General features: G+C 38.4%; 1 protein-coding gene across 1 annotated transcript in view; it reads right to left on the minus strand.

The window, feature by feature from the left end:
• Positions 1 to 91: 91 nt before the first annotated feature.
• The window catches only part of CCDC175 (coiled-coil domain containing 175), a 62685-nt gene continuing 37127 nt past the window's right edge, over positions 92 to 25649 (minus strand). The window contains exons 15-20 of the mRNA XM_078053771.1: positions 23087 to 23166; positions 11663 to 11815; positions 8890 to 8992; positions 5661 to 5704; positions 4210 to 4372; positions 92 to 481 (exon numbers count right to left, since the gene is read on the minus strand). Of these exons, the coding sequence (XP_077909897.1) occupies positions 390 to 481; positions 4210 to 4372; positions 5661 to 5704; positions 8890 to 8992; positions 11663 to 11815; positions 23087 to 23166 (635 nt within the window). The 3' untranslated portion in view covers positions 92 to 389. The remainder of the gene's footprint in view (positions 482 to 4209; positions 4373 to 5660; positions 5705 to 8889; positions 8993 to 11662; positions 11816 to 23086; positions 23167 to 25649) is intronic.

The following is a 25649-nucleotide window of genomic DNA, read 5'->3' on the forward strand; positions in this document are numbered from 1 at the left end:
TCCTGAAACTTTTTTCACATTGTGACATCTCTGAATTAGGATGCATCTTACAACTGATGCCTTCTTAAACTAAATACAGAATATATACAATATATAGTTTTCCTGTGGTTAGTTATTGATAGGTGTGCGCTGCGATTTTTATGCCCGGAAGCCTTTGAGAGATTCATATGGGAGCAAAATAAAGTTTTAGGCACTTAACCTAATAATCTGACCATTTTATCCATCTGTATTGTTTAGAAGGTTATTTACCGATTCTGTTTAGTGGGGATTATGCAGGTTTGTTAATCAACTTAAGACATCCATTGACCACTGCAAAATATGAAAGTGCACTCACTTGTTTTGTAGTTTTGTTTTTGCCTTTTAAATTCACAGCAGGTGTAGCCTTGAAGTTATTTTGTTAGTTTTTCTTTGTTAATGTTTTTCATAGTACATTCAACCCCCGGGGGATGGACTTTTTTGATAGAAATGTGTTTCTTCTTTTCTGTAGGAGTAAAAATGTGAAAATTCTGTGTATGTCACACAAGTTTGGGTTGTTATTAGCGTACATTAAAATTCTAAATTTCCCAAAGAATCCTCAATTGGACAGTTGTATAATCTGGGACTTGGTATGGGGAAGGGAAGCGTAGGGAGCCATGTATCTGATTACCAGGACCATATCTGTCCCTCTACATTTGGAGCCATTTTAACAATTAATTATCTTCTCTGATCTCCTCTTCTAGCAGAAAAATGCATATGCAAGAGGAAAAAATCATGCAAGTAATTATAATTCTTCAAATGCAAACAGTTTCAGGAATACTTAAATATGTATCTGCATTTGCTTTAAGAACAAGACCAGAACAATTCATAGCAACTATGGTTGCCAATGTTACTAAATGATCTGTTAAATCGTGATCATTAAAAATACAAATCACCCTACTCAGCTTTGTTCAGTTTTTATTTAGATCCTTATAGGGCATTACAACTCTCACTGCTATAGTGCATGGTAATTATTTGCTAACCAGTGCTGGATAGGTAACTTAAAGGTCAAAATATTTTGATTAATTTGGGTCAATTGATAAATTTAACAATTACATGGTTATGTATTTGTCTAAAACTGTTGGTTTGCAAGATTTGGCTGCCCATTGGAGCCCACTGGAGAGAGGCCTAAAACATGCCTGGGTCCTGCCCTGAGAGATTCAGAATTGGTCTAGGGTACAGGCTGAGCAGAAGGATTTTTTAAACCTCTTCTAGGTGATTCTAATACTTGAGTATGGCCTAAGATCTTAATTTTTCCAGGAGACCTTTAGAAAATTTTTCAGCAAATGATTTTTAAAAAATTATTTCTTACTGAAATTTTGATTCTGCTTTAATGTTTCTTTTCCAGAATTAAATGATCAAACTATATCAAGTCCTTTTTATCACCATAACAAAAAGATAAGTGACCGTGTATACAAATTTGGTATTTCTTTTAAAATATCCCTTGGCCTAAAAAAAAGTCTTCTGTAGCGCACATATCAAGTGAAAATATTTGGTTAATACACAAATTTATCTAACTGTAACAAGTTATATAAGACTTGGGGACTTTTAGAATTTTAAAATTTATTTTTAATACTTAAAAAATAATCTATACTCAGTTACTATTTATTTGATTTAGGAATACACCCTAAGAATTAACTTGTTTACCTTTTATTTGCAAGAAGGAATGTTAATGCAAAAAGTAACGATCTTTGTTTTCAAGATGAAGTCTGGCATTTTAAGTTGTGACAAGCCTGTCCTCCACACGTGCCATTCGGAACCCCCAGCAGATACCCACTCAGCCATGCCATCGCAGTTCTCGGCCAGGGCACGTCTACTGCCCTTTCAGGAAGACATCCCTGTGTATTCCCAACACCTAAAAAAAGACTTAGAGGTGCCTCTCTTTACCCTCTCATAGCCACTCACTAGAGGAGTCCCTTGTATTTGAATCCACTATTTCCTTGTTTGTTCTCACAGTGTATGCACTTCGAGGTTCAGGGACCAGGTCTTATTCAACTTAGTAACTGCAGCATTTGCTCTGGTGTGAGGCTCAAAGGTGCTCCACGTGTTTCTGGAGCTGGTGCAGTGTTCCTGAAGGAGAGGGCCAGGACCTGCATGGCTGCAGTGACAGATGATGTCCAGAAGAGGACAGGCAAGGGCTGTTGAGCTGGAAGAGATCAAAGGCTTCTCTAGAAGTCCCATCCCTGAGAGCAGCCATTCAATAGGGAAAACCCAAAAGCTAGATTACAGGTGGCTCAGAGATGGTCAAGTAATCCAAGGAGCCATGGCTGACTGTCACCTCCCACAGGAGGGCGCTAGATTTCAAGCAATCTGAGGAGTGCCTAATTTGGGTCTGATGCTTTGTAACTTGCTGTTAACTATCCATATTTTACAACCAGGGAAACTGGGGAGTAGAGGTTAAATGACACGTAAGACACAGAACCAAGATCTGAGCCCAGGTCCACTTACCTTCAAAGCCCACATAGTGCCAATGTTCCAGGAGCAGAAATAAGCGGAGTTAGAGAAGCCAGAAACCTTCCTTGTGATCTCAGCTCCATTTCTGGTCCTTCAGAGACCTCTTCCCCATTCCTTAACTAGGGTCAAGTCTCTTTCCTGGTTAGGTTCTCTCATAGTTCTTTTGGTCCACCTGTAAAATCCCTTGTTAAAGGGATTTTTACATACATTTGTATGATAACTGATTTTCCCACTACACCAGGAGCAGGAAAACTACAGCCTGAGGAGTTCTCTGACCCACAAACTCTGCAAATGGCCCAGAATTCATAACATCATCAATGACCACTATCTTCCCTACTTTTTGACCCTTCTAACCTTGGAGCAACCAGAGAAAGCCAAATATGCTTACTAATCACATAGGATGTCCTGCTCCTAGTTAGCTGTCCCCAGGCTCCCCATGCCAACAACCTCCAATCAGAGCACAGCTGACACCTTCCCTTTTCGTTCACAGTAAACCTTTCCCATCCCCTGCCTGCCTTTGGATCTCTGCCCAAAGCAAGTGATGGTGACTCGCACTCCCTTGCTGTACCAGGCTTTATGCCTCAGCTTGTTTGCATGTAGTTGGTCTTTATTTCCACACTACAGTTCTCTACTTTCCATATAGTTATCAATAAGACCATCCTCAAAATATGTAAAAAAAAAAAAAAAAGGGGGGGGTGGGATATGGTATTAGTTACTCAGTGGGCTTAGCTTTTCAATATCGTCTATTTAAATCTGTTCCAACATAAAAGATTCCATCAGGTTTCAGACAAAAAGGGAGGACTCGCTCATGTGAAAAAAAGTGCAACTGACACTTTGAAATGATTTAGCTCTTAAAATTCTGCTTGATCTACAGTTGCTGGGGATGGCCTGACTTACCAAAGACAGTTTTGCCAAGTGACCAGGGCCCACCAGGGACCTGCTATGCACTTACACATGATAACTGTCACCAGGCTTGAGCGGCACCACAGAAACAGCTTTTTGGCTTATAAGAAAGTTTACCCACAAGAGTCTTCATTGGTCACGGAAACATTATTTCTTTTGTCAAGCAATACCCTCAGAACATTGGTTTCACCAAATACTTCAATCCTATCACTTTCTATCTCATTTCACTTTCTACAACTCACCTTTAAAATTGCTTATCTAATGGTGACATTCTTTAAAATGAAAACTCAATAACCTTACTAGGTGATATTTTCATTTCACCACTCTCTCCTACACTCCATTCTCCTCCCTTTCCCCAGTCCTTTCTGCTGCCACCAGCCTGCCTTCCCCAGGGATTCCACCCCTGGCTTCTCTGGGTTGTACCTGTGCAAGAATTGACCTCCTCTTCCCACCACAGCCAGAATCTGGACAGAGTTCTGTGACCCTCATGTCTCACATGACATATCTTCTGTTTACGAAGATAAGGAAGTGTATAAAAGGACTTAAAAAGACTTCTTTGGAAAATGTTTAAAATAAGCTTCAAAAAATCAGAAAAATTAAGATTCGGTTATTTAGAAAACTCATGTAGGTGGAAGGGAGATTTGTCCAACACTGTTGCATTACCACGTTTGACCCCACAAATGAGAAGCAATATTTAGGTGAATGTGACATAAATTGGGGATGGATTATTAGGGATAATTATGTTATTTGGTTAGTTTTAAAATGCCTGTTTGATATTACTGGTTACAGTAAAATAACAAGTTCTTTGTAACCCAAAGCTTTTGAGATGTTACTTACTATGGAGGTCTATTTCTGATTCCTGTTCCATAAGAAAATGCAGCTCTTCAAGATTCCCTTGTAGCCAAATGCTGATACGCTCAATGTTTTCATCTCTTTCCTTTAGCTTCTCTATCAGGTTTTTTATTTCTTGCAAAATCTCATCACCACTGTTTACCAGTTCCTTTAAAAAATAATATTTTGGGGTGTGTGAATATAAATTCCAGATAAATAAAAACATTCTGAATCATATCCAAGACAAAAATATATATGCAAAATTGATATTATTCATGCAAAATAAATGTCCACAGCACATTCACAAAGTTCTGTAGAAGATCTCAGAAAAATGGATTAGCAAATGAGAATTTAATGGAATGCTCACTGAACTCTAACTTTGAATTGGGTAGGATGGTGGTGGTGGCAGTGAGGGCATAAGAAGCCAGCTCACCTTCAGAGCCGCATGGAACTGCACAGCATATTCAGCATGGCTTACAGCTGAAGAGAAAAAACTTTGGAACCAAGCTGGATCTGAGGTTTAAATCCCCATAAGTTCATTAACTGTTTGGTCTTGGGCAAAGTTACTTAAACTCTGAACCTCAGTAGCTTCATCTGAAAAAGATTAAAGGCTGAGAGCCAGGATCATATGTAAACTGTAAATACTCCCAAGTGGCAAAGCCAGGATTTGAACTCCAGCCTACCAGACTTTATAGTACGGAGTGGTGGAGAAGGAGCAGGGCTGGTAAAACATGGAGGACAGATGGACTTCAGATCTGACAACTTTGTCCTAAAATAGTATGTGTTCAGTTTGTGTTTGCAGGTGGGGGTGAGATGTCATTCTCTTTAACCAAATTGGTAGAGTAGGCAGACAATCTCCCAAAGGGTTAAGATTTCATAGTGACATTTGACACCGCTAAAAATAAGACAACAGTGGCAAAGGAGTCACTGAGGCTAAGCCTCACATCACCAAACAGAATTGATTTCATTACAGTTTTGGCTCTCTCAGAAGTGGAATTTTACACCAGTCAGTCAGGAATCACCTAATCAGCACTAGTTAGGTCATCTGCCTAATAATCCCTGCCATCCCCTAAAGGAACGTAATCTTGCAATAACCAACCTGCTTTTTGTGCTTAGTATAACTTCCGGGTTCCTGCTCCCTTCTGCCTATAAAAGTCCTCTGTTTTGTATAGCTCTTCAGAGCATCTTTTAATCTGCTAGCTTGGATGCTGCCTGATTCATGAATCATTGAATAAAGCCAATAAGATATTTAAAATTCACTCAGTTGAACTTTGGTTTTTTAATAATACAAAGCACACGTGTTAAGATATGATGGTTGTACTAACACTGTCACTCCCCCTCAATCCTGACCTCCTGCCTTATGCAGGCACACGTGTACACACACACACACTTATTAGGTCGGTGAATATTTTTAGGAATATTCTATTTATGGAGGCAAAACAAAAAAAAAAGCTCACCTTAACTGTAGTCTGAAATTCAGCCCACAAATCCAAATACTGTGCTAAAATAAAGATTTTTAAAATGCAAAGGTTACAGAAATAATGTGAAAATTTTTATGAAAGTAATGCTATTTGTTTTTCAAAAGTTGTGTTTATCTAAAACTTTCTACTTCCAAAATGACAGAATAACTGGATCAGACTTGCCCTCCCACTGTAAACAAGGAGGAAATATATTAAATATTTTTTTATCATTTATTTTTTTTAGTAGGCTTCATGCCCAATATGGGGCTTGAACTCACATCCCTGAGATCAAGAGTCACATGCTCTTCCGACTGAGCCAAGCAGGCGCCCCAAATACATCTGTTTTAATATCCAGTTTGCAGGTACTGGACAGCAGGCAGCACAAAATGGGATACCTGAAAGAAGGGTGACACATGAGGCAAACCTTATGGTCACTCGGCTTTCTGCAGGGGGCAATTATTTCCAGACCCAAGTGCAAGCAGAACAAGGCAGGTTTGCACACAGACACAGAAATCTGTACAAAGATTAGCAAATTGAATCCAGCAATATATAAAAACAATAATAGCTTTTGAACAAGCGGGTTTTATCTCAGCAGATTGGTTTAACATTCAAAAATGAATTGGTGCAATTTACCATCCTAACAGCATAAAAGAGAAACCCCACAGGCACTGCACATCTTCATGACCAACAGCCTCCAATAAGTACCTCGGGTGCCTAAGCCCGGGTGCCCCTGCTTGGCAGCACTCTGCAGGTGCTGTCACGCATCATTCCTAGGGAAGTTCAGTGCATCTGTGCAACTACACTGGGTTTGCATCTGGTTTCCTCCACACTTACACCCATGCGCCTTTTCCCTTTGCTGATTTTACTCCGTATCCTTCAGTGTAATGGACACTAAGCATAACAACTTGAGCCTGGTAAATCCTAGCTGATCAGTGAGCCTAAGGATGGTCTTGAGGACCCCTAATACAGCACCTAAAAGCTGCAAAATCTTGCTAAGAAAAATAAGTTCTAAATAAATGGAGAAGTATACTGTGTTCTTGGATTGGAAGACTTAATTTTGTTAAGATGTCAATTCTCCTCAAATTGATTTGCAGATTCAACACAAACCCAATTAAGATCCCAGCAGGTATGCAATTATAGATTAATAAGCTGACTTTAAAACTTGTATGAAAATCAAGGGACCTATAATAGCCAAAATCATTCTAAGGGAGAAGCACAATCGCGGAGAACTTATGCTACCTGATTTCCAGGCTGAACATGAAACTACAGTAATCAGGACAGTGTGGTATTTGTATTAAGTCAGAATAAGGAACAGACTTATAAAATTGATTTTTGAAAAAGTCGTTCGGGTAGTACAATGCTAAAAAGATAGGCTTTTCAAAAATGATGCTAGAACAACTGGATATACATAAGAGAAAACATGAAATTCAACTCTTCACACCGTACAAAAACATGAGCTTGAAATGAATTGGAGAACTAGACATAAAAGCTAAAACTAAAAACTTATAAAGAAAACAGAAAATCTTTGAGAACTTGGCTTAGGCAAAAACGTCTTGGACACAAAAAGTACTACCCTTAAAAGATGAAATCGATAAAGTGACTTTTCCACAGGAAAAACTTTTGCTCTTTTCAAGACAATATTAAGAAAATGAAAAGTCAAGCCTCACACTGAAAAAGGACTCATTTCCAGAATACACAAAGATTTTAACTCAACAACACAAACAACACAAAGTAATGAGCCAAAGATTTGGACAGAAATGTGGCAGACTGTATTTTCCAGAGATGGCCCCACAATATACTCCATCCCACATGCTCTTCCCACAACGTGATGCCGACACCCCTCCCATTAGCGGTGGCATCCATGTCGCCTCCCCTTGGACCTGGGATGTTAGCTTTTGGCCCACAGCAGGCCAAGCAACTACATGGAGACTCTGGCTGTGAGCCAACAGCAACACCAGGCACACTGAGTGAGTGGATGTGTCTTCAGATGACTCCAGTCCTCAGCTGCTGAGTTACCCCCAGCTACCAAGTTGCCCCAGCTGATATCATGTGGAGGAGACATGAGTGGTATCCACCAGGCTCCGACCAAATGACCAATTCAGGAGCAAAGGAAATAATCTGTAATATTTGTTATGCTGCAATAGATAATTGGTTCAAGACACTTCACAAAGGATGAGATACAAGCAGCCAAAAAGCACATGAAAAAATACTCAGCAGCATCAGTTATCAGAGAAATGCAAATAAAAATCACAATGAAATACCATTATAAAATGGGTTAAATGTTAACAATTTTAAGTATTTTGACAATTTTAAATGTTGGTGAGGATGTGGAGTATCCCATTGCTAGTGGGATGAGGAATTTGCACACCTACTCTGGCAAACTGTTTTGGCTGTTTCTTATAAAGTTAAACATACACTAACCATACACCCCAGCAATTCCACTCCTCAGTATTTACCCAAGAGAAATGAAAACAAATATTCACAAAAATACATGTAAGCATATAGTAACCAAAAACTGGAAACAATCCAAATGTCCTTCAAATGGTGAATGGATAAACAAAATACGGTATAGCTACATAAAGGAATACTACTATACAGCTATAAAAAGCAGCAAAGCAATGACACATACAACAACATGAATGGATCTAAAAAAAAGTTTCCTGAGTGCAAGAATCCAGGTACAAAAGTGTGAGTATTCCATCATTCCATTTGTATCTAATCCTTAGTGACAGAAAGCAGATCAGGGGCACCTGGGTAGCTCAGCTGGTTAAGCTTCGACTCTTGGTTTTGGCTCAGGTCATGATGTCAGGGTATGAGATTGAGCCCCTACATCAGGCTCCATTCTCAGCATGGAGTCTGCTTGAGATTCTTTCCCCCTTCTTCTCCTTCCCTCTCTGCTCCTCCCCCTGCTCTTGTGCTCTCTCTCACTCTCAATCTCTCTCTCTAAAATAAAAAAATAAAATCTTAAAAGAAAGAAAGCAGATCAATGGTTTCCAGACACTGGAGGTAGAGTGGGAAACCAACTACCAAGGGACATAAGAGAATTTTTCAGGGATAAAATGTTCTCTATCTTGCTTGAAGTGGCAGTGGTTACAGTGGTATGTACATTTATCAAAACTCGTTGAACTTTAGATGGGTTCATTTTATTGTATGCAAGTCAGTAAAATTTAAATAAACAAAAAAATTATTTTTTATATGTTCAGATCATCCCTAACACATTACTTACTCTGATGAGCCGTCAGTTGACAAGACAGGTCACTTGACATGGACTTGAGGTCTTCCTCTCCTTTTCTGTATTGCTCTATCTTGTTCTTCATGTATGCAATATACTGGAAATGAAAGACATGTGATTGCTTTAAGCAGTTTAGTTACTGTAAATTAATTATCCATGCAGTCATTTGGCACACATCTATTGATTCTTCTCCATGCCACTGACTGTTCTCAGAACAAGGGTTATAGTGGTGACCAGAGCCCTTGTCAAGCCTGCATTCTGGTGAGGGAGATAAAGGATCCAGCTTCCCAGTAAACATTTAAGCACCCAAATAAACATGGCATTCTGAATATAACTTGCCACAAAAAGAAATTAAAAGGTATTCTGCCTAAATGCATTGTGCCTACAAACAAAAAAGTGTTCTGTATGCAAAATGTGTGTGCAGGAAATGTACCAAGGCAGCCGTGCTTCCAGACTGGAGGAGTTCGCGTAAGACTTCAGAGAGAGGATTTCTCAAGTCTGGAGACCCCACAGAATTGCTCACTCCATTCAGATGTGACACTGGGCTGGGTGATGGTGGTAGTAATGGTTTGGTTAGTATTAAAGTCGTCGCTTTCTTTTCTGACCACCCAATGCTCAGGCAATGCTAAACTCTAAAGTCTCTGGGAACTCTGAAAGCATGGGCTTTGGATATAAACATGGCACTGGCTCAGTTTCAAGAGGGAAATAGTCAAATACTACAAATCACTGATACAAAAAAAAAATCTTAGAAATCACATCTAGTACCACAGGAGACACAGAACTGTTTATAAGCAGGTTATAGGGTCTACTCATGGGGCCTTGATCTTGTGTCAGTCTGCATGGCTTGTTGACTGGTTTTGTAGTAAACCAGAGTAAAAACCCCTGTAGGCCAAGTCAAAGTCGTCATTCCTGCCCCTCTTTGAATGTGGACCACAGTTTGTAAGACTTGCCTAGTTCGGCTGGTTTCCCATAACTCTCAGATGTATAAACATACTGAATTCTAATTTATCCATTTATTTTCTCATTTCCTCAGGTAGGTGATGAGCTTCCTAAGAACTTGGGGTGGTGTCTTATTGATCTCTCTATTCACTGAGCCTTCCCCAAGGACTCAGTGGGTGCTTAGAATGTCTGCTGAGAGAAGCAATGTAACCAGCAGAACAGAGTAGGGAGTGAATAAGATAACAGCATAGCGTCATTCAGGACCTAGTAGATGGACAATAAATTAGAAAACAGAACTTTCAGAATCAATTTTTCACATAGTCATCCATTTGCTTATCCATTACCAAAGTAGCAAAAAAAATTCCAAGTATTTTAATAAATAATCTATGTCATCTTGATAGGAAGACAATCTTGTGGAATATTTCCATGGGCAAAAGAAATGCCTTATAAGACTGTTTCAAGGACTAGAAGAATGAAGATGTATTGCACATGTGCAGGTTAGTGATGCTGGTACCTGGGCTCTGGAGCACATTTACCTTTTCAAAGTACATTAGTACCTCTTATGCCATATTAATTCTGCCAAAAGCACATAATACTGGTGGATAACTGCTGCCATTTACCTGATGAAAAAGAGTACCCAAACAGGTAAAAGATTTTTCCCTTACTTAGAGTCTTACTGCCATTGGACTGTTTTTATTTTTCTAGCTATTAAAAATTATTAAAAATGTAGAGTCTCGGTTTCCTCATCTATAAAAGGGACATAATATATTATCCACATTAATGGGTTATTGTGAGCATAACATGGGACTGAATCCCTTTTCCATGTGAGCCATTGTGCAAAACACTTGGGATACATGGATACAGATCCTCACCTTGAGGTCATTGTGGTTTACTGAAAAAAATGATACAATCAATACAAAACTGACAGACAACCTAGTTTTTAAATGGGCAAAACACTTGAACAGGTACTTCACAAAGAGGTATACAAAATGGCCACCAACATATAAATAGATGCTTCATTGATCAGCAGGAAAATGCAAACTAAAACCACAATGGGATACCACTACACACTCTCCAGAATGGTTAAGTGGAAAAAAAAAAAAATAAAATAACCAAAGTTTGGTGAGAATGTGGAACCAGTGGTGTTCTCACATACCCTGCTGGGAGTGGCAATTTTTGCAACTTCTTTGGGAGATGGCACTGTGCACGAGAGTGGATGGTCCACATCCCTATGGCTCTGCGATTCCACTTGAGGGGTACACCCAACAGAAATATGTACGTATGTTCCTGAAAACACATGTACTAGAATGTTCACAGTAACTATATTTGTAACAGCCCCAGCTAGAAATTCTCTAACCCCCCAGCAAGAGAGTATATAAATTGTAGTATAGTTATACACTTGAATACTATATACAGCACTAAGGTCAAACAAACCATAACTGCATTCAATATAATAAAGATGTACCTTGCAAACAAAGTATTAAGCAAGAGTGCATATTGTATCATTCCATACATATAATGTTCAGAAACAGACAAAACTAGTCTTTGGTCTTAGAAGCCAATATACTGTTACTTTACCTTGTGGGGAGGTTAGTGACAGGAAAGGACATAGAAGATATCTGGATACTGTTAATGCTTTGTTTCTTGATCTGGGTGCTGGTTGCCCATGTGTATTCATTACGTGTTCACTTATGATTTGTGCATTGTTTCATATATAGTCTTTATTTCAAAAGTTTTAAGAGATACAATCTCCTTTTCTCTTGTAACTATTATAGGTCTAGGCAATTAACCAAAACTATCATGCAAAGTGAAGTGCCCTTGAACTTACTTTTCTTAATTTTTCATTTTCCAGGAGCAAAACATCTACTTTTAAGTCATGCACATAGATTTCATTTTCTAAGTTCTTTAGAGTTTCAAAGTGACTTTTAATCTTACGGCTTTCTTGATCTCGTAAGTATTTGAGTTCTTGCTTCACTTTTTCCTGCTCAAACATAAAACCCACAATTATCTCAGAGTTAAATAAGCAGGGCACCAGTGTATTAGACTGCCTGAACCACATTCAGAGAGCGGTTATAATTAATTCCTGAATCATCAGCAGAGGCTATGTATATCTTCCCTTAGAAAAACTTGATATTTAAAACTCCAGAGTTGATTCGATTCTGGGAAGATGGTGTAGTAAGAGGATCCTGAGCTCATCTCAAGCCATGGACACACTGAACTAACAGCCATATCTGTGCAACTATCTTTGAAAGTGACTCAAAGACTAGCAGAACCGACTCATAGAGAGGGGGCCACACTGAAAAGGGTAGGAGTGGCAGAGACATGGTTGGGAACCCAAACCCCAGCAAAACCAACCACAAACAGGAGAGATACCACAAGAAGCCAGAAGATCAGACCTCATGCCAGGCACCCCAGGCATGAGGGACCCCCACTGGAAAGACAAGTCTCCATAACATTTAACTTTGAAAACCAGTGGGGCTTAAATTCATGAGTCTTTACAATCAACAGGGCTTAACTCTGGTACTTTAAAAATCAGTAGGCTTAACTCTGGGAGAGCTGGAGTGCTAGAGGACAGTAGGAAACCGAGTCCCCACCCTTAAGGAGCCAGCATAACAAACAATCCTGCTGAGACACAGCATAGACGCAGCTGTTTGAAAGCACCTGGGGTATACAGGAAGATTTATTTACTAATCTCAGAACGTATGTTGGAGGGGCAGGGATCTTTAGGAGACCATTATAGAACAAAAGTGGTGGTGGGTGCCATTTCTCTTCCTCCCTGCTTACCCCCAACCTTGTTCGCCAGACACTTGCAGGAAGCAGCATGAATGCTCTCCACCTATCTTGTTGACTAGCGCCCTGCCCCTGTATTCCCCTGCAGACAGGCCCAATCCAACCTGCCATAACTCCAAAGACATCCCTCCAAAGTGACTCCTGCCCTGGGGAGAGAGGAAGATATCCACAAAACATGCCAGTGTACCCACAGTCCCAGCAGCTGAACCTTATGGCTGGCAGCACAGTGAGAGTGCCCTGCTGATCAGTGAGCCGGCAGCCCCAGCAGACTGACTGGGGGCAGGCATCTGATCTGAGGGCAAGCCCCGCCCACCAATGAAGCCTCTCAGGGGACAAGGAAAGGAGAGTGACCTATGGCTCTGTGCAATGACAGCCCCAGCAGATGGGCTGCGAGGGGGCATCTGGTTTGAATGCTGACAGCACCTAACCACAAGCCCTCAGCAGCCCCAGACTGTCCCTTTAACAGCACAGAGACCAAACCCTGCCTGGGGCACATAAAACAGGCAAAGAGGGCCATTGCAATGGACTTGACTATAGGGAAACGTGGTTCAGCCACAACAGTGGGGCGAACACAACCCACAAAGGTTAGATGCCATTGAAGTGCCCAGCTCTGGTGAACAGGGAGCACTGCACCATTGGGTACCACAGGACCTTTTCTTCATAAGGCCACTACTTACTTTCAAGATCAGGAGATGTAGCTGACTTTTATAATACATAGAAAAACAACAACAACAACAGAGTTAGACAAAATGAGGAGGCAGAGGAATAAGTGCCAAATGAAAAAACAGGGATAAAACCACAGCAAAAGAGCCAAATGAAACAGAGATAAGCAATATCCCTGAAAAACAACTCAAATTAATGGTCATAAGATTACTCACCGGGCTTGAGAAATGAGTGGAGGATCTCAGACCTTCAATAAAGAGATACAAAATATAAAACAGAACCAGAGATGAAGAACTCAATAACTGCAATGAAAAGTCCACTAGAGGAAATCAAGAGCAGATTAGAGGAGGCAGAAGAACAGATCAGTGATCTGGAAGACAGATGTATTGGAAAGCAACCAAGCTGAAAAGCAAACAAAAAATATAATAGAAAATGAGAATAGGTTAAGGGCACTAAGTGATGTCATCAAGCATAATAACACGTGCATTGTAAGGATTCCAGGAGAGAGAGAGAAGGAGGCAGAAAATTTATTTGAAAAAAATAATAGCTGAAAACTTCCCTAATCTGAGAAAGGAAAGAGACATCCAGATCCAGGAGGCAGAGAGAGCACCCAACAAAATTAATGCCAGGAGGTCCACACATAGTAATTAAAATGGCATAACATAGTGATAAAGAGAGAATTTTAAAAGGAGTAAAAGAAAACAGTATATACAAGGGAAATCCCATAAACCTATCAGCTGATTTTTCAGTAGAAACTTTACAGGCCAGAAGAGAATGGCATAACATAGTCAAAGTGCTGAAAGAAAAAAGAACCTGCAACCAAGAATACTCTACTCAGCAAAGCTGTTACTCAGAATTGAAGGAGAGAGAGAGAGTTTCCCAAAGTTAAAAGAATTCATGACCACTAAACCTGCCTTATAAGAAATGTTTGTTTTTTTTTTTTAAAGTATTCTTTTTTTTTTTTTTAAAGATTTTATTTATTTATTTGACAGAGAGAGATATAGCGAGAGCAGGAACACAAGCAGGGGGAGTGGGAGAGGGAGAAGCAGGCCTCCTGCCGAGCAGGGAGCCCGATGTAGGACTCGATCCCAGGACCCTGGGATCATGACCTGAGCCGAAGGCAGACGCTTAACGACTGAGCCACCCAGGTGCCCCCCTTATAAGAAATGTTAAAGGGAATTCTTTAAGTGGGAAAAAATGCCATAATCAGGAGTAAGAAAACTATGAAAGGAAAAAGATTTCACAAGTAAATTCAAACGTATAGTAAAAGTATATTAATCACTTATAAAACCAATATGGAGGTAACGCACAAAAGGAGTAAAATCAATTATATCTATAAAAATCAGTCAAAGGATACACAATTTTTTTTAAATGTAAAGTATGACATCATATACATAAAACGTGTGCAGGGTTAGTAAAAACTTAGTGCTTTTAGGGGCACCTGGGTGGCTCTGTCAGTTAAGCATTGACTCTTGATTTCAGAGCTCAGGTCATGATCTCAGGACTGTGGGATTGAGCCCCAAGTTGGGCTCCATGCTGGGCATGGAGTCTGCTTGAGATTCTCTCTCTCCCTCTTCTTCTAACCCTCCTCCCCCCTTAAAAAATAAAAATAAATGGTGCTGGGAAAACAGCACACCTACATGCAAAAGAATGAAACTGGACTATTTTACTACCTTATACACAGAAATAAACTCAAAATGGATTAAAGTCCTAAATGTGAGACTGGAAACCATAAAATTCTTAATGAAAACATAGGCAGTAATTTCTTTGACATCAGCCATAAAAATATTTTCCTAGATATATCTCCTTGAGCAAGGGAAACAAAAGCAACAATAAACTACTGGGACTACATCAAAATAAAAAGTTTTGCACAGTGATGGAAACCATTAACAAAACAAAAGGCAACCTAATGAATGGGAGAAGATATTTGCAAATGATATATCTGATAAAGTGTTAATATAAAAAAATATATAAAGAACTTATACAACTCAACACCAAAAAACCCAAACAATCCAGTTAAAAAATGCACAGAGGACAGGAAAAGATATTTTTCCAAAGAAGACATACAGATGACCAACACACACATGAAAAAATCCTCAACATCACTAATCATCAGGGAAATGCAAATCAAAACCACAATGAGAGATGGCAGAATAGGAGAATCCTAAGCACACTTTGTCCCACAGATACACATAGGTAGCACCCACATCAGGGCAAATAACCCAGTAAACAACCTGAAAACTGGCAGAACACACTCTCTCTCCACAACTAAATGTAGAGAAGAGGCCACATTGAAAAGGATAGCAAGGGCAGAGACATGGTCAGGAGCCAAACTGATCCATAGGAGGGAGGGACTACAGACATAGAGAGGGGAAAGGAAAAGACCCCTCACCAGGCACCCCAGACATGGGGGGCCCGCACCGGGAAGATGAATCCCCACAACATTGGCTTTAAAAACCAGATGGGCTTAACTTTGTGAGTTCTTACAGTTAGTGGGGCTTAACACCTAGAACTTTAAAAATCAGTGGGTTGGGCTCTGGGATGGGTGGAGAGCAATAGAAAACTGAGTTCCCACCCTTAAAGATAAATCACAACAAACAGCTCCACTGAGATGCAGCATGGAAGCGGCAGTTTGAAAAATGCCTGGGGTACACAGGAAGGAGATTTATTTACCAATCTCAGACCATGTACTGGAGGAGCAGGGATCTTTGGGAGACTTCTCCAAGAACAAAGGGATTGGCAGGCACCATTTCCCTTCCCAGACCCCCATACTAGATACATAGACACCTTCAGGAACCAGTGCAGCCTGAACACTCCTGCCTAGCTTGCTAACAGCACGCCCTGCCCTTATGCTGTTCCTCAAACCTCCCCCCTCCAATCTGGTAAGGCAGTTTTCTAACGTGGCTCCAGGTCCCTCCCACAGCAGACCAGCAGTGACCTTGCTGGCACCTCATGCCCCACCTCTGCATTCTTCTACAGACCTGCCCTTGGCAGTTCTCCAGGCCACAGGTCCCCTCCTGCAGCAGACCAGCACACAATTTTCTAACAACATGCACTCACCCGTATTCTCTTGTAGACCCACCCTTAGCAGGAGTGCATCCAAAGCAGTGCCCCAAGCCTGGCAATGTGCAAGCATCCCTGACTGAGGCCAGCACCATTCCAAAGTGACTCCTGTCCCAGGGAGAGGGGAAGATAACCATACACATTTGTCTGATTTAGACCCCAGCAGTGGGCTGGGGGCAGACATCTGGTCTGACTGCAGGCCCCACCCACCAGTGAAAGGTTCTCAAGAGGACAACACTGCAAAGCACCTTACAGTTCAGTGCTACCACAGCTCCAGCAAATGCCTAGTCTGACTCAGCTCAAGCCCAAGGTGACCCCAGACTGGCTCACTAACAGCACAGGGACAAAGTCCTGCCCACAATAGTCAGAGAGGACCATTGCAGACAGCTGGACTGAAGGCAAACATGGTTCCACCACAGAAGTAGGGTACATGCAACACACATAGGAGACCCCTTGAGGCACGAATTTCTGGTGAACAGGGAACACTGCACTGCAGGGCATTACAGGACCTCTTCTTCATAAGGCCACCACTTTCAAGAGCAGGAGACATAGCTGATATTCCTGACACATGGGAACAGACACAGAGAGTCAGTGAAAATGAGGAGACAGAAGAATATGTCCCAAATGAAAGAATAGGATAAAATCACAGCAAGAGAGACAAATGAAATGGAAATAAGTAATAGGTATGATAATATAAAGTAATGGTCATAAAGATACTCACTGGACTTGAGAAAAGAGTCGAGGACCTCAGTGAGACTCTCAACAAAGAGATAGAAAACATAAAAGAGAATCAATTAGAGATGAAGGACTCAATAACTGAAATAAAAAATACACTAGAGGGAATAAATAGTAAACTAGAGAAAGCAGAAGAATGTATCAGTGACCTGGAGGATAAAGTAATAGAAAACAATCAAGCTGAGTAGGAGAGAGAAAAAAAGACTAATAAAAATGAAAATAGATTAAGGGAACTCAACGATATCATCAAGTGTTATAACTTTCACATTATAGGGATCCCAGGAGAAGGGAGAGAAAAGGGGACAGAAAATTTATTTGAAGACATAATAGCTGAAAACATCCCTAATCTGGAGAAGGAAATAGACATCCAGATTTAGGATGCACAGAGAACCCCCAACAAAATCAACCCACGGAGGTCCACACCAAGATATGTGGTAATTAAAATGGCAAAATGTAGTGATTAAGAGAGGATTCTTAAAGCAGCAAGAGAAAAGAAAGTTACATACAAGGAAAACCCCATGAGCCTATCAGATGATTTTTTTTCAGCAGAAACATCACAGACAGATGGGAGTGTCATGATATATTTAAAGTCTAAAAGGAAAAAATCCTGCATCCAAGAATACTTTATTCAGCAAGGCTATCATTCAGAATAGAAGGAGAGATAAAGAGTTTCCCAGACAATCAAAAGTTAAAGGAGGTCATGACCACTACATCAGCCTTACAAGAAATGTTAAGGGGGATTCTTTGAGTGGAAAGGAAAGACCATAAGCAGTACTAAGAAAGTAGGAAGCATAAAAGTATATCTATAAAAATCAGTCAAGGGATTCACAAAGTACAAGAATGTGAAATATGATACCATATACCTAAAATGTTGGGGGTGGGAGAGAGTAAAAATTCAGTGCTTTTAGCATAGGTTCAAACTTAAGTGACCATCAACTTAATATAAACTTCTATATGTATAAGAAGTTATATAAATCTAATGGAGACCACAAATAAACAACCAGTAATAGGTATGCAAAAAATAAAGAGAAAGGAATCTGAGTATGTCACTAAAAAGCCAGCAAAATGTGAAAGAAGCAAGCAGGAGGAAAAAAAGAACAGAGAAGAACTACAAAAACAACAATACAACAAGTAACAAAATGGCACTAAGTATATACCTATCAGTAATTACTTTGAATGTAAATGGACTAAACACTCCAAACAAAAGACATATGGTAATGGAATGGATTAAAAAAACAAGACCCATCTATATGCTACCTACAAGAGACTCATTTCAGTCCTAAAGACACATGCAGATCGTAAGTGAAGGGATGGAAAAGCATTTATCATGCAAATGGAAGTGAAAATAAAGTCAGGATAGTAATATTTATATCAGACAAAATACACTTTAAAATACTGTAATAAGAGAAAAAGAATCATAAAGGGAATCATAATCATAAAGGGAACAATCCAACATGAAGATATTTGTAAATATTTATGCCCCCAACATGGGAGCACCCAAATACATAGCAAACAGCATCAAAAAAGAAACAATAGTAATACAATAATAATAGGAGACTTTAACACCCCACTTACATCAATGGATAGATCATCCATACAGAAAATCAACTAGGAAACAGTGGTTTTGAAGGACACGTTGGACCAAATGGATTTAACACATATATTCAGAATATTCCATCCTGAAACAGTGGAATACATATTCTTTTCAAGTACACATGGAACATGCTCCAGAATAGATCACATATTAGGCCACAAAACAAATCTCAGCAAACTCAAAAAGACAAATCATACCATGCATCCTTTCCAACCACAATGCTATGAAACTAGAAATCAACCACAAGAAAAATCTGGAAAGAACATATATATGTAACTTAAATATGCTACTAAACAATGAATGGGTCAACTAAGAAATCAAAGAGGAAATAAAAAAATACATGGAGACAAATGAAAATGAAAACATAACAGTCCAAAATCTTTGGGGGTGCAATAAAAGCTGTTCTGAGAGGGAAGTTTATAGCAACACAGGCCTACCCCAAGAAGATCGAAAAATCTCAAATAAACAACCTAACCTTATACCTAAAGGAGCTAGAAAAAAAGAACAAAGCCCAAAGCCAATAGAATGAAGGAAATAAGAAAGATTAGAGCAGAAATAAATGAAATAAAAATTAAGAAAAAAACCCAATAAAACAGATGGATAAAGTCGGGAGCTGGTTCTTTGAAAATGTAAACAAAATTGATAAACCGTTAGCCAGACTTATCGTAAAAGAGAGAGAAAGAGAGAACTCAAACAAAATCAGAAATGAGAGAGGAGAAATCACAACCAACACCACAGAAAACAAAACAGAAAAGGATTGTAAAATAATATCATGAAAAATTATATGCCAACAAATTAGACAACATAGAAGAAATGGAAACATTCCTAGAAACATATAAGCCCCCAAAACTAAATCAGGAAGAAATAGAAAATTTGAACAGACTGATTACCAGCAATGAAATTGAATCAGCAATCATAAAACTCCCAACAAACAAAAGTCCAGGATGAGATGGCTTTGCAGGTATATTCTACCAAACATTTAAAGAAGAGTTCATACCTATTCTTCTCAAACTATTCCAAAAAAATAGAGGATAAAGGAAAGCCTCCCAATTCATTCTATGAAGCCAGCATTACCCTGATACCACAACCATGTAAAGACACTACAAAAAAGGGAAATTACAGGCCAATATCTCTGATGAACACAGATGCAAAAATCCTCAACAAAATATTAGCAAACTGGATCCAACAGTACATTAAAAAAATTATTCATCAGGATTCAAGTGGGATATTCCTTGGATGCAAGTATGGTTGAATATTTGCAAATCAATCAACATAATACATCATGTCAACAAAGGAATGGAGACAAACCATATGATCATTTCAATAGATGCAGAAAAAGCATTTGACAAAGTATGACATTTTTCATGATAAAAACTCTCAACAGAGTAGGTTTAGAGTGACCATACCTCAACATAATAAAGGTCTTATATGAAAACCCCACAGCTAACAGCATACTCAATGGTGAAAAACTGATAGCTTTCTCCCTAAGATCAGGAAAAAGACAAGAACGTCCACTCTCACAAGTTTTTTTTTTCCCCCAACATAGTACTGGAAGTCTGAGCCACAGCAATTAGACAAGAAAAAGAAATAAAAGGTATCCAGATTGGTAAGTAAAAATTTCATTGTTTGCAGATGACATGATACTCTATATAGAAAACCCTGAAGACTCCACCAGAAAACTACTAGAACTGATAAATGGATTCATTAAGTTAGCAGGATACAAAATCAATATATAGAAACCTGTTGCATTTCTATACACCAATAATGAAGTAGCAGAAAGAGAAATTAATGAAACAGTCCCACTTACAATTGCACCAAAAATAATAAAATACCTAGGAATAAGCTTAACAAAGGAGGTGAAAGACTTGTACTCTGACTATAAAACATTGATGAAAGAAATAGAAGATGACACAAACAAATGGAAAGATAACCCATACTCACAGACTGGGAGAACAAATATTGTTTAAACGTTCATACTACCCAAAGCAATCTACGGATTTAATGCAATCCTTATCAAAATACTAATAGTATTTCTCACAGAACTAGAACAAATAATACTAAAATTTGTATGGAACATCACAAGACCCTGAATAGCCAAAGCAAGCTTAAAAAGAACAAAACTTGAGGTATTACAATCCCAGATTTCATGATATTCTACAAAGCCATAGTAATGAAAACAGTATGGTACTGGCACAAAAACAGACATATAAACCAATGGTACAGAACAGAGAGCCCAGAAATAAGCCCACAATTATATGGTCAATTAATCTTCAACAAGGGAGGCAAGAATATGCAATAAAGACAGTCTCTTCAACAAACAGTGATGGGAAAACTGTACATCTACATGCAAAAGAAAGAAGCTAAACCACCTTCTTACACCATACACAGAAATAAACTCGAAATGGATTAAAGACCTAAATGGGGAACCTGATACCATAAAAATTCTAGAAGAGATCACAGGTAGTAATTTCTCTGACATCAGCCATAGCAACATTTTTCTAGGTATGTCTCCTGAGGGAAGGGAAACAAAAGCAAAAATAAACTTTTGGGACTACATCAAAACAAAAAGCTTCTGCACAGCAAAGGAAGCAATCAACAAAACTAAAAAACAACCTGATGAAGGGGAGAAGATATTTGCAAATGACATATCTGACATACACTTTTAGTATCCAAAAATATAAAGAACTTATACAACTCAACACTAAAAAACCAAGTAGTCCAATTTAAAAATGAGCAAAAGACATGAACAGACATTTCTCCAAAGAAGACATTCAGATGGCCAACGGACACATGAAAAGATGCTCAACATCACCCATCGGCAGGACAATGCAAACCAAAATCACAATGAGGTATCACCTCACACCTGTCAGAATGGCTAAACAAAAAACTCAAGAAACAACAAGTGTTGGCGAGAATGTGGAGAAAAAGGAACCCTCGGGCACTTTTGGTGGGAATGCAAATTGGTACAGCCACTGTGGAAAACAATATGGAGTTTCCTTGAAAAATTAAAAATAAAAATACCCTACAATCCAGGAATCGTACTACCTGGGTATTTACCCAAATAATATGAAAAGCTAATTTAAAGGGATATATTGACCCCTTGGTTTATTGTAGCATTATTTACAATAGCCAAGATACGGAAGCAACCTAAGTGTCCATGGATAAATGAATGGATAAAGGAGATGTGGTATATATATACAGAATGGAATATTCCTCAGCCAAAAAAACAAATGAGATCTTGCCATTTGCAATAACATGGATGGACCTCGAGTGTATAATGCTTAGTGAAATAAGTCAGCCAGGGAAAGACAAATACCATATTGATTTCACTCTTACATGGCATTTAGAAACAAAACAAACAGAAAAAAGTACACAAACAAAAAAACAGACTCTTAAATACAGAGAACAAACTGGTGGTTGCCAGAGGGGTGGTGGGTGCCAGGATGAGTATAATAAGTAAAGAGGATTAAGAGTACACTTATTGTGATGAGCACTGCGTACTGTATAGCATTGTTGAAAGATCATATTGTACACCTGAAATTAATATAACACTATATGTTAATTATACCTGAATAAAAAATAAATAAAACTCCAAAGCTGATTTATGGAAATTTTTTCATAAACTCTGGGAAGCAAGTTAAGACAAGTTGTTGAAACAATTTCATAAAACAGAATATATTTGATATATGAACAACTGTATGGCAAAAATGGGGGAGAAAGAAGTGGACTTTATTGAGGCTTTTTCAGGGAAAATTTCATATTTCTTGAGGAGAAAAGAATATTACTTTATGGATTTTTCAGAATTTTCTACTGAATTCTCTATTTGGTTCTTAGTCATTATACTGTTATAAATCACATAATCTTTAGTCATTGTATAATCATCATTAGCAGAATCTTACTAAGAAAATACAATTGCATATATAATATACTTACTAGTACTCTTCCCCTTCATCTTTCTCTATATCCACAACATGTTAAAAGTTACTTTTGATATCAGCGCATCTCAAAAAATAGAGTGTTTCTATTTTTAACTGGCCAACTCTACACACATATGTTTATCATTAACTACTGATTATACATTTTAAAAAGGTAGTAAACGTCTCTTTACCTTCTCTCATTTCATATAGACCACTCCCTCCCCACCTCTGCAACCTCTGTGCACTTATCCTGGTCTTCACAGGAAATTACAGAATAACAGATCTGAAGAGAACCTTAGAAAGCATCTTCCAATCTCTAACTTAAATAAGAAAACTGAGCCTCCCCCAATGATTTTCCCATGATTACACGTTAGTTGCGTCTAGAGTCTCTATGTTTACATACATACATACATACACACACACACAATTACAGTTTGTATATATCAGTATTCTAATAAATGAAAGAAGAAGGAATGCATTGACTCTTTACCGTGTTGCTAAAATATCTCGAAAAGTCTTTTGCCATTTGAGAAATGTAATCATTTAGTAAATTCTGCTCCTGCTTTTGTGCTATAAGAGAAAAAATAAATACCCACAATGTTTAGCTTTAAAAAATGAAAATAAGGCATGTGCCTAATTTTAAAAGTCATATACTATTATAAGGCTTATAACAAAAAACAAACGTCAGGTGCTTTCCAATGTAGTACCCACCCTTATGTTTGACTCCTCTGAATTAACCATTTTTAAACTCATTTTGACTTTTTCTTTCATTTTTTTAATAAATGCTTATATGGCTATTTCTTGATTTGTCATTTTAAGACATTTTCTACTTTCTTCCTAATATAGAAGAGAACATAGAATGCTTACTCCCATTCCCATGTCTCCCTCCCACACTTACAACCTACCTCTATGTTTCCCCCTTCTAACCTCCCCACAAATTCATGTTTTTTAAAATGAATTTTAACTATTTAGATTATGACAATGTAAATATTATTCACAGATGAGACAAATGGTGTTGTATAATTATACCTCCTCTCTGGTATAATTTTTTGTTTTTCTAGGAGTTAAAAATAGCCTCACTTTTTTTTACTTGCTTAGTTTTCCATGTACACATTAATTCATTAAAATCTGTAATAGAATTGTAAAATCTTCCAAATATTACTTCTCATGTGGTCAAACACCTTAGGTGATCTATCAGCTCCATTCACCTTCCCTTCCCCACTGCTTTCTGTGTTTGTTTTTCTTTAGGCCTCCTGCACAGCTGAACACCTGGGACTTTCCTTTGCATCCCCCTTATGCTGGACTCCTGTTTCCTGAATTTCACATCGTCCTCTTTTTCTTGATTTATTCCCTCTTTGCTGAAGCAAGTTTTGTACTAACTTCTTGAGACAGAGTAAATGAAACATTTTGAGGTCTTATATATCTGAATGCAGCTCTATTCTATATTTGTACTTGACTAATAGTTTGGATGGGCAGCTAATGTTGGAAAGTATTTTCTTTCAGAATTTTGAAGGCAATGTCTTCTAACGTTTAGTGTAATATTACAGTGAAGAAGTCTAAAACCATTCTGATTACTAATATTTTGTGTAAGATCTGCTTTTTCTCTCTAGAAGCCTTTGGGATATTTTTTTTTCCTCCTGAAATCCCAAAGTGATGTACTTAGTGTCTTTTCTTTCAGAAATTGCACTGGGGATTTGATGGGCCTTTTCAAATAGAAAAATCATATTCTCCAGTTCTGAGAAATATTTTTGTATCATTTCTTGGATAACTTTATCCTTTGCATTTTTTTCTATCTTCTTTTTTCTGGCCTTCCTGTTAGATAGTCAACATCTCAGAATAGTCTTCTAATTTTCTTACTCTTTTATCCTGTTCCTCAGCTCCTTATTTTTTGTTCTATTTTTGGAGAGATTTCCTCAACTTTTCTTAGAATCCTCCTATTGAATCTTAAAATTTTGGTTGTTATATTTTTCATTTCTAAGAACTCTTTCTTGTTTTCTGTTCTTTCTTTAAGCATCTTGTTCTTTTTTCATAAATGCAGTATCTTTTTCCTCTACAAATGTAACTTTAAGATATATCCTCCATAACATATAGAATGTATACTTTGTATAATATGTAGAGACTATAAATACACATTATATATAATATAGAGAGAATATATATTCTCTGAGAATATATTTTTAAAAGTATTCTCAGATTCTTTGTGTCATCTGTGTTTCCATCAACTTCTGTTTTTCTGTCTGCTTTAGTTTCTACCTTTCATTTTGGAATTTTTCCTGAGGTGTCTGGTGATCTTTGATTGTCTAATCCTATTTAAGCATGAGGCACTAAAATTTCAGTTCCTGGGTGGGCTTCACTACACAGTAATCAGGAAGGGACCAGGCATTTTGTTGGGGGAATCCTCAAATGTTAGATTATGTAGGGCTTTCCTCTGAGATGGTTTGGTTTCCTTAGAGAAGAATCCAACCACCTCCTTCTTCAGAGTGGGGAAGGGATTACAGAATAGTCACACACAATGGGCTGGCAGCCTTCGTCAAGCTGAGCAGTGGAAGGGGGTCTCTGTACAGCATCTGTCTTCTACCCTCAGTCATATTTGATATCCTGCAGTTTAGAATCTGTTGGGAGGAATAGTCACTCAGCTGCACAGAAGAGGGCATCTGACCTGCAGGTCTCATTGCTTGTTATAAAGATTTTCAACCAATCTTCAGCCCTGTGACTCATCTCAGCTTCAAGATATCAGGGTCCTCCAATGCCCAAGACTTGCCCTGGCATTGTCTCTCCTGTGAAGAGAACGTCTTGCTTTCATGGTATGCTTTTTTGCAGGCATTTGCTATTCATATTTCCCTTCCTGTTAACAAATCTATCCAATTACACCTTCTAAAAATTTGTTGATGCTTATTATCTGTGGATATCTTCTCTGCCAGTCTCTGCACTTGTGAGTTTATAACTTTTTTCCCTAAAAAAACATCTTTTACATACATTTTTTATGAAGTTTCATTAGGGAGAAAAGATAGATGCATGTTTTACCCATCATATTTAACCAAAAGTCATTACAT

The sequence above is a fragment of the Halichoerus grypus genome, chromosome 8 (genome assembly GCF_964656455.1).
Source record: "Halichoerus grypus chromosome 8, mHalGry1.hap1.1, whole genome shotgun sequence".
NCBI classification, from domain to species: Eukaryota; Metazoa; Chordata; class Mammalia; order Carnivora; family Phocidae; genus Halichoerus; species Halichoerus grypus.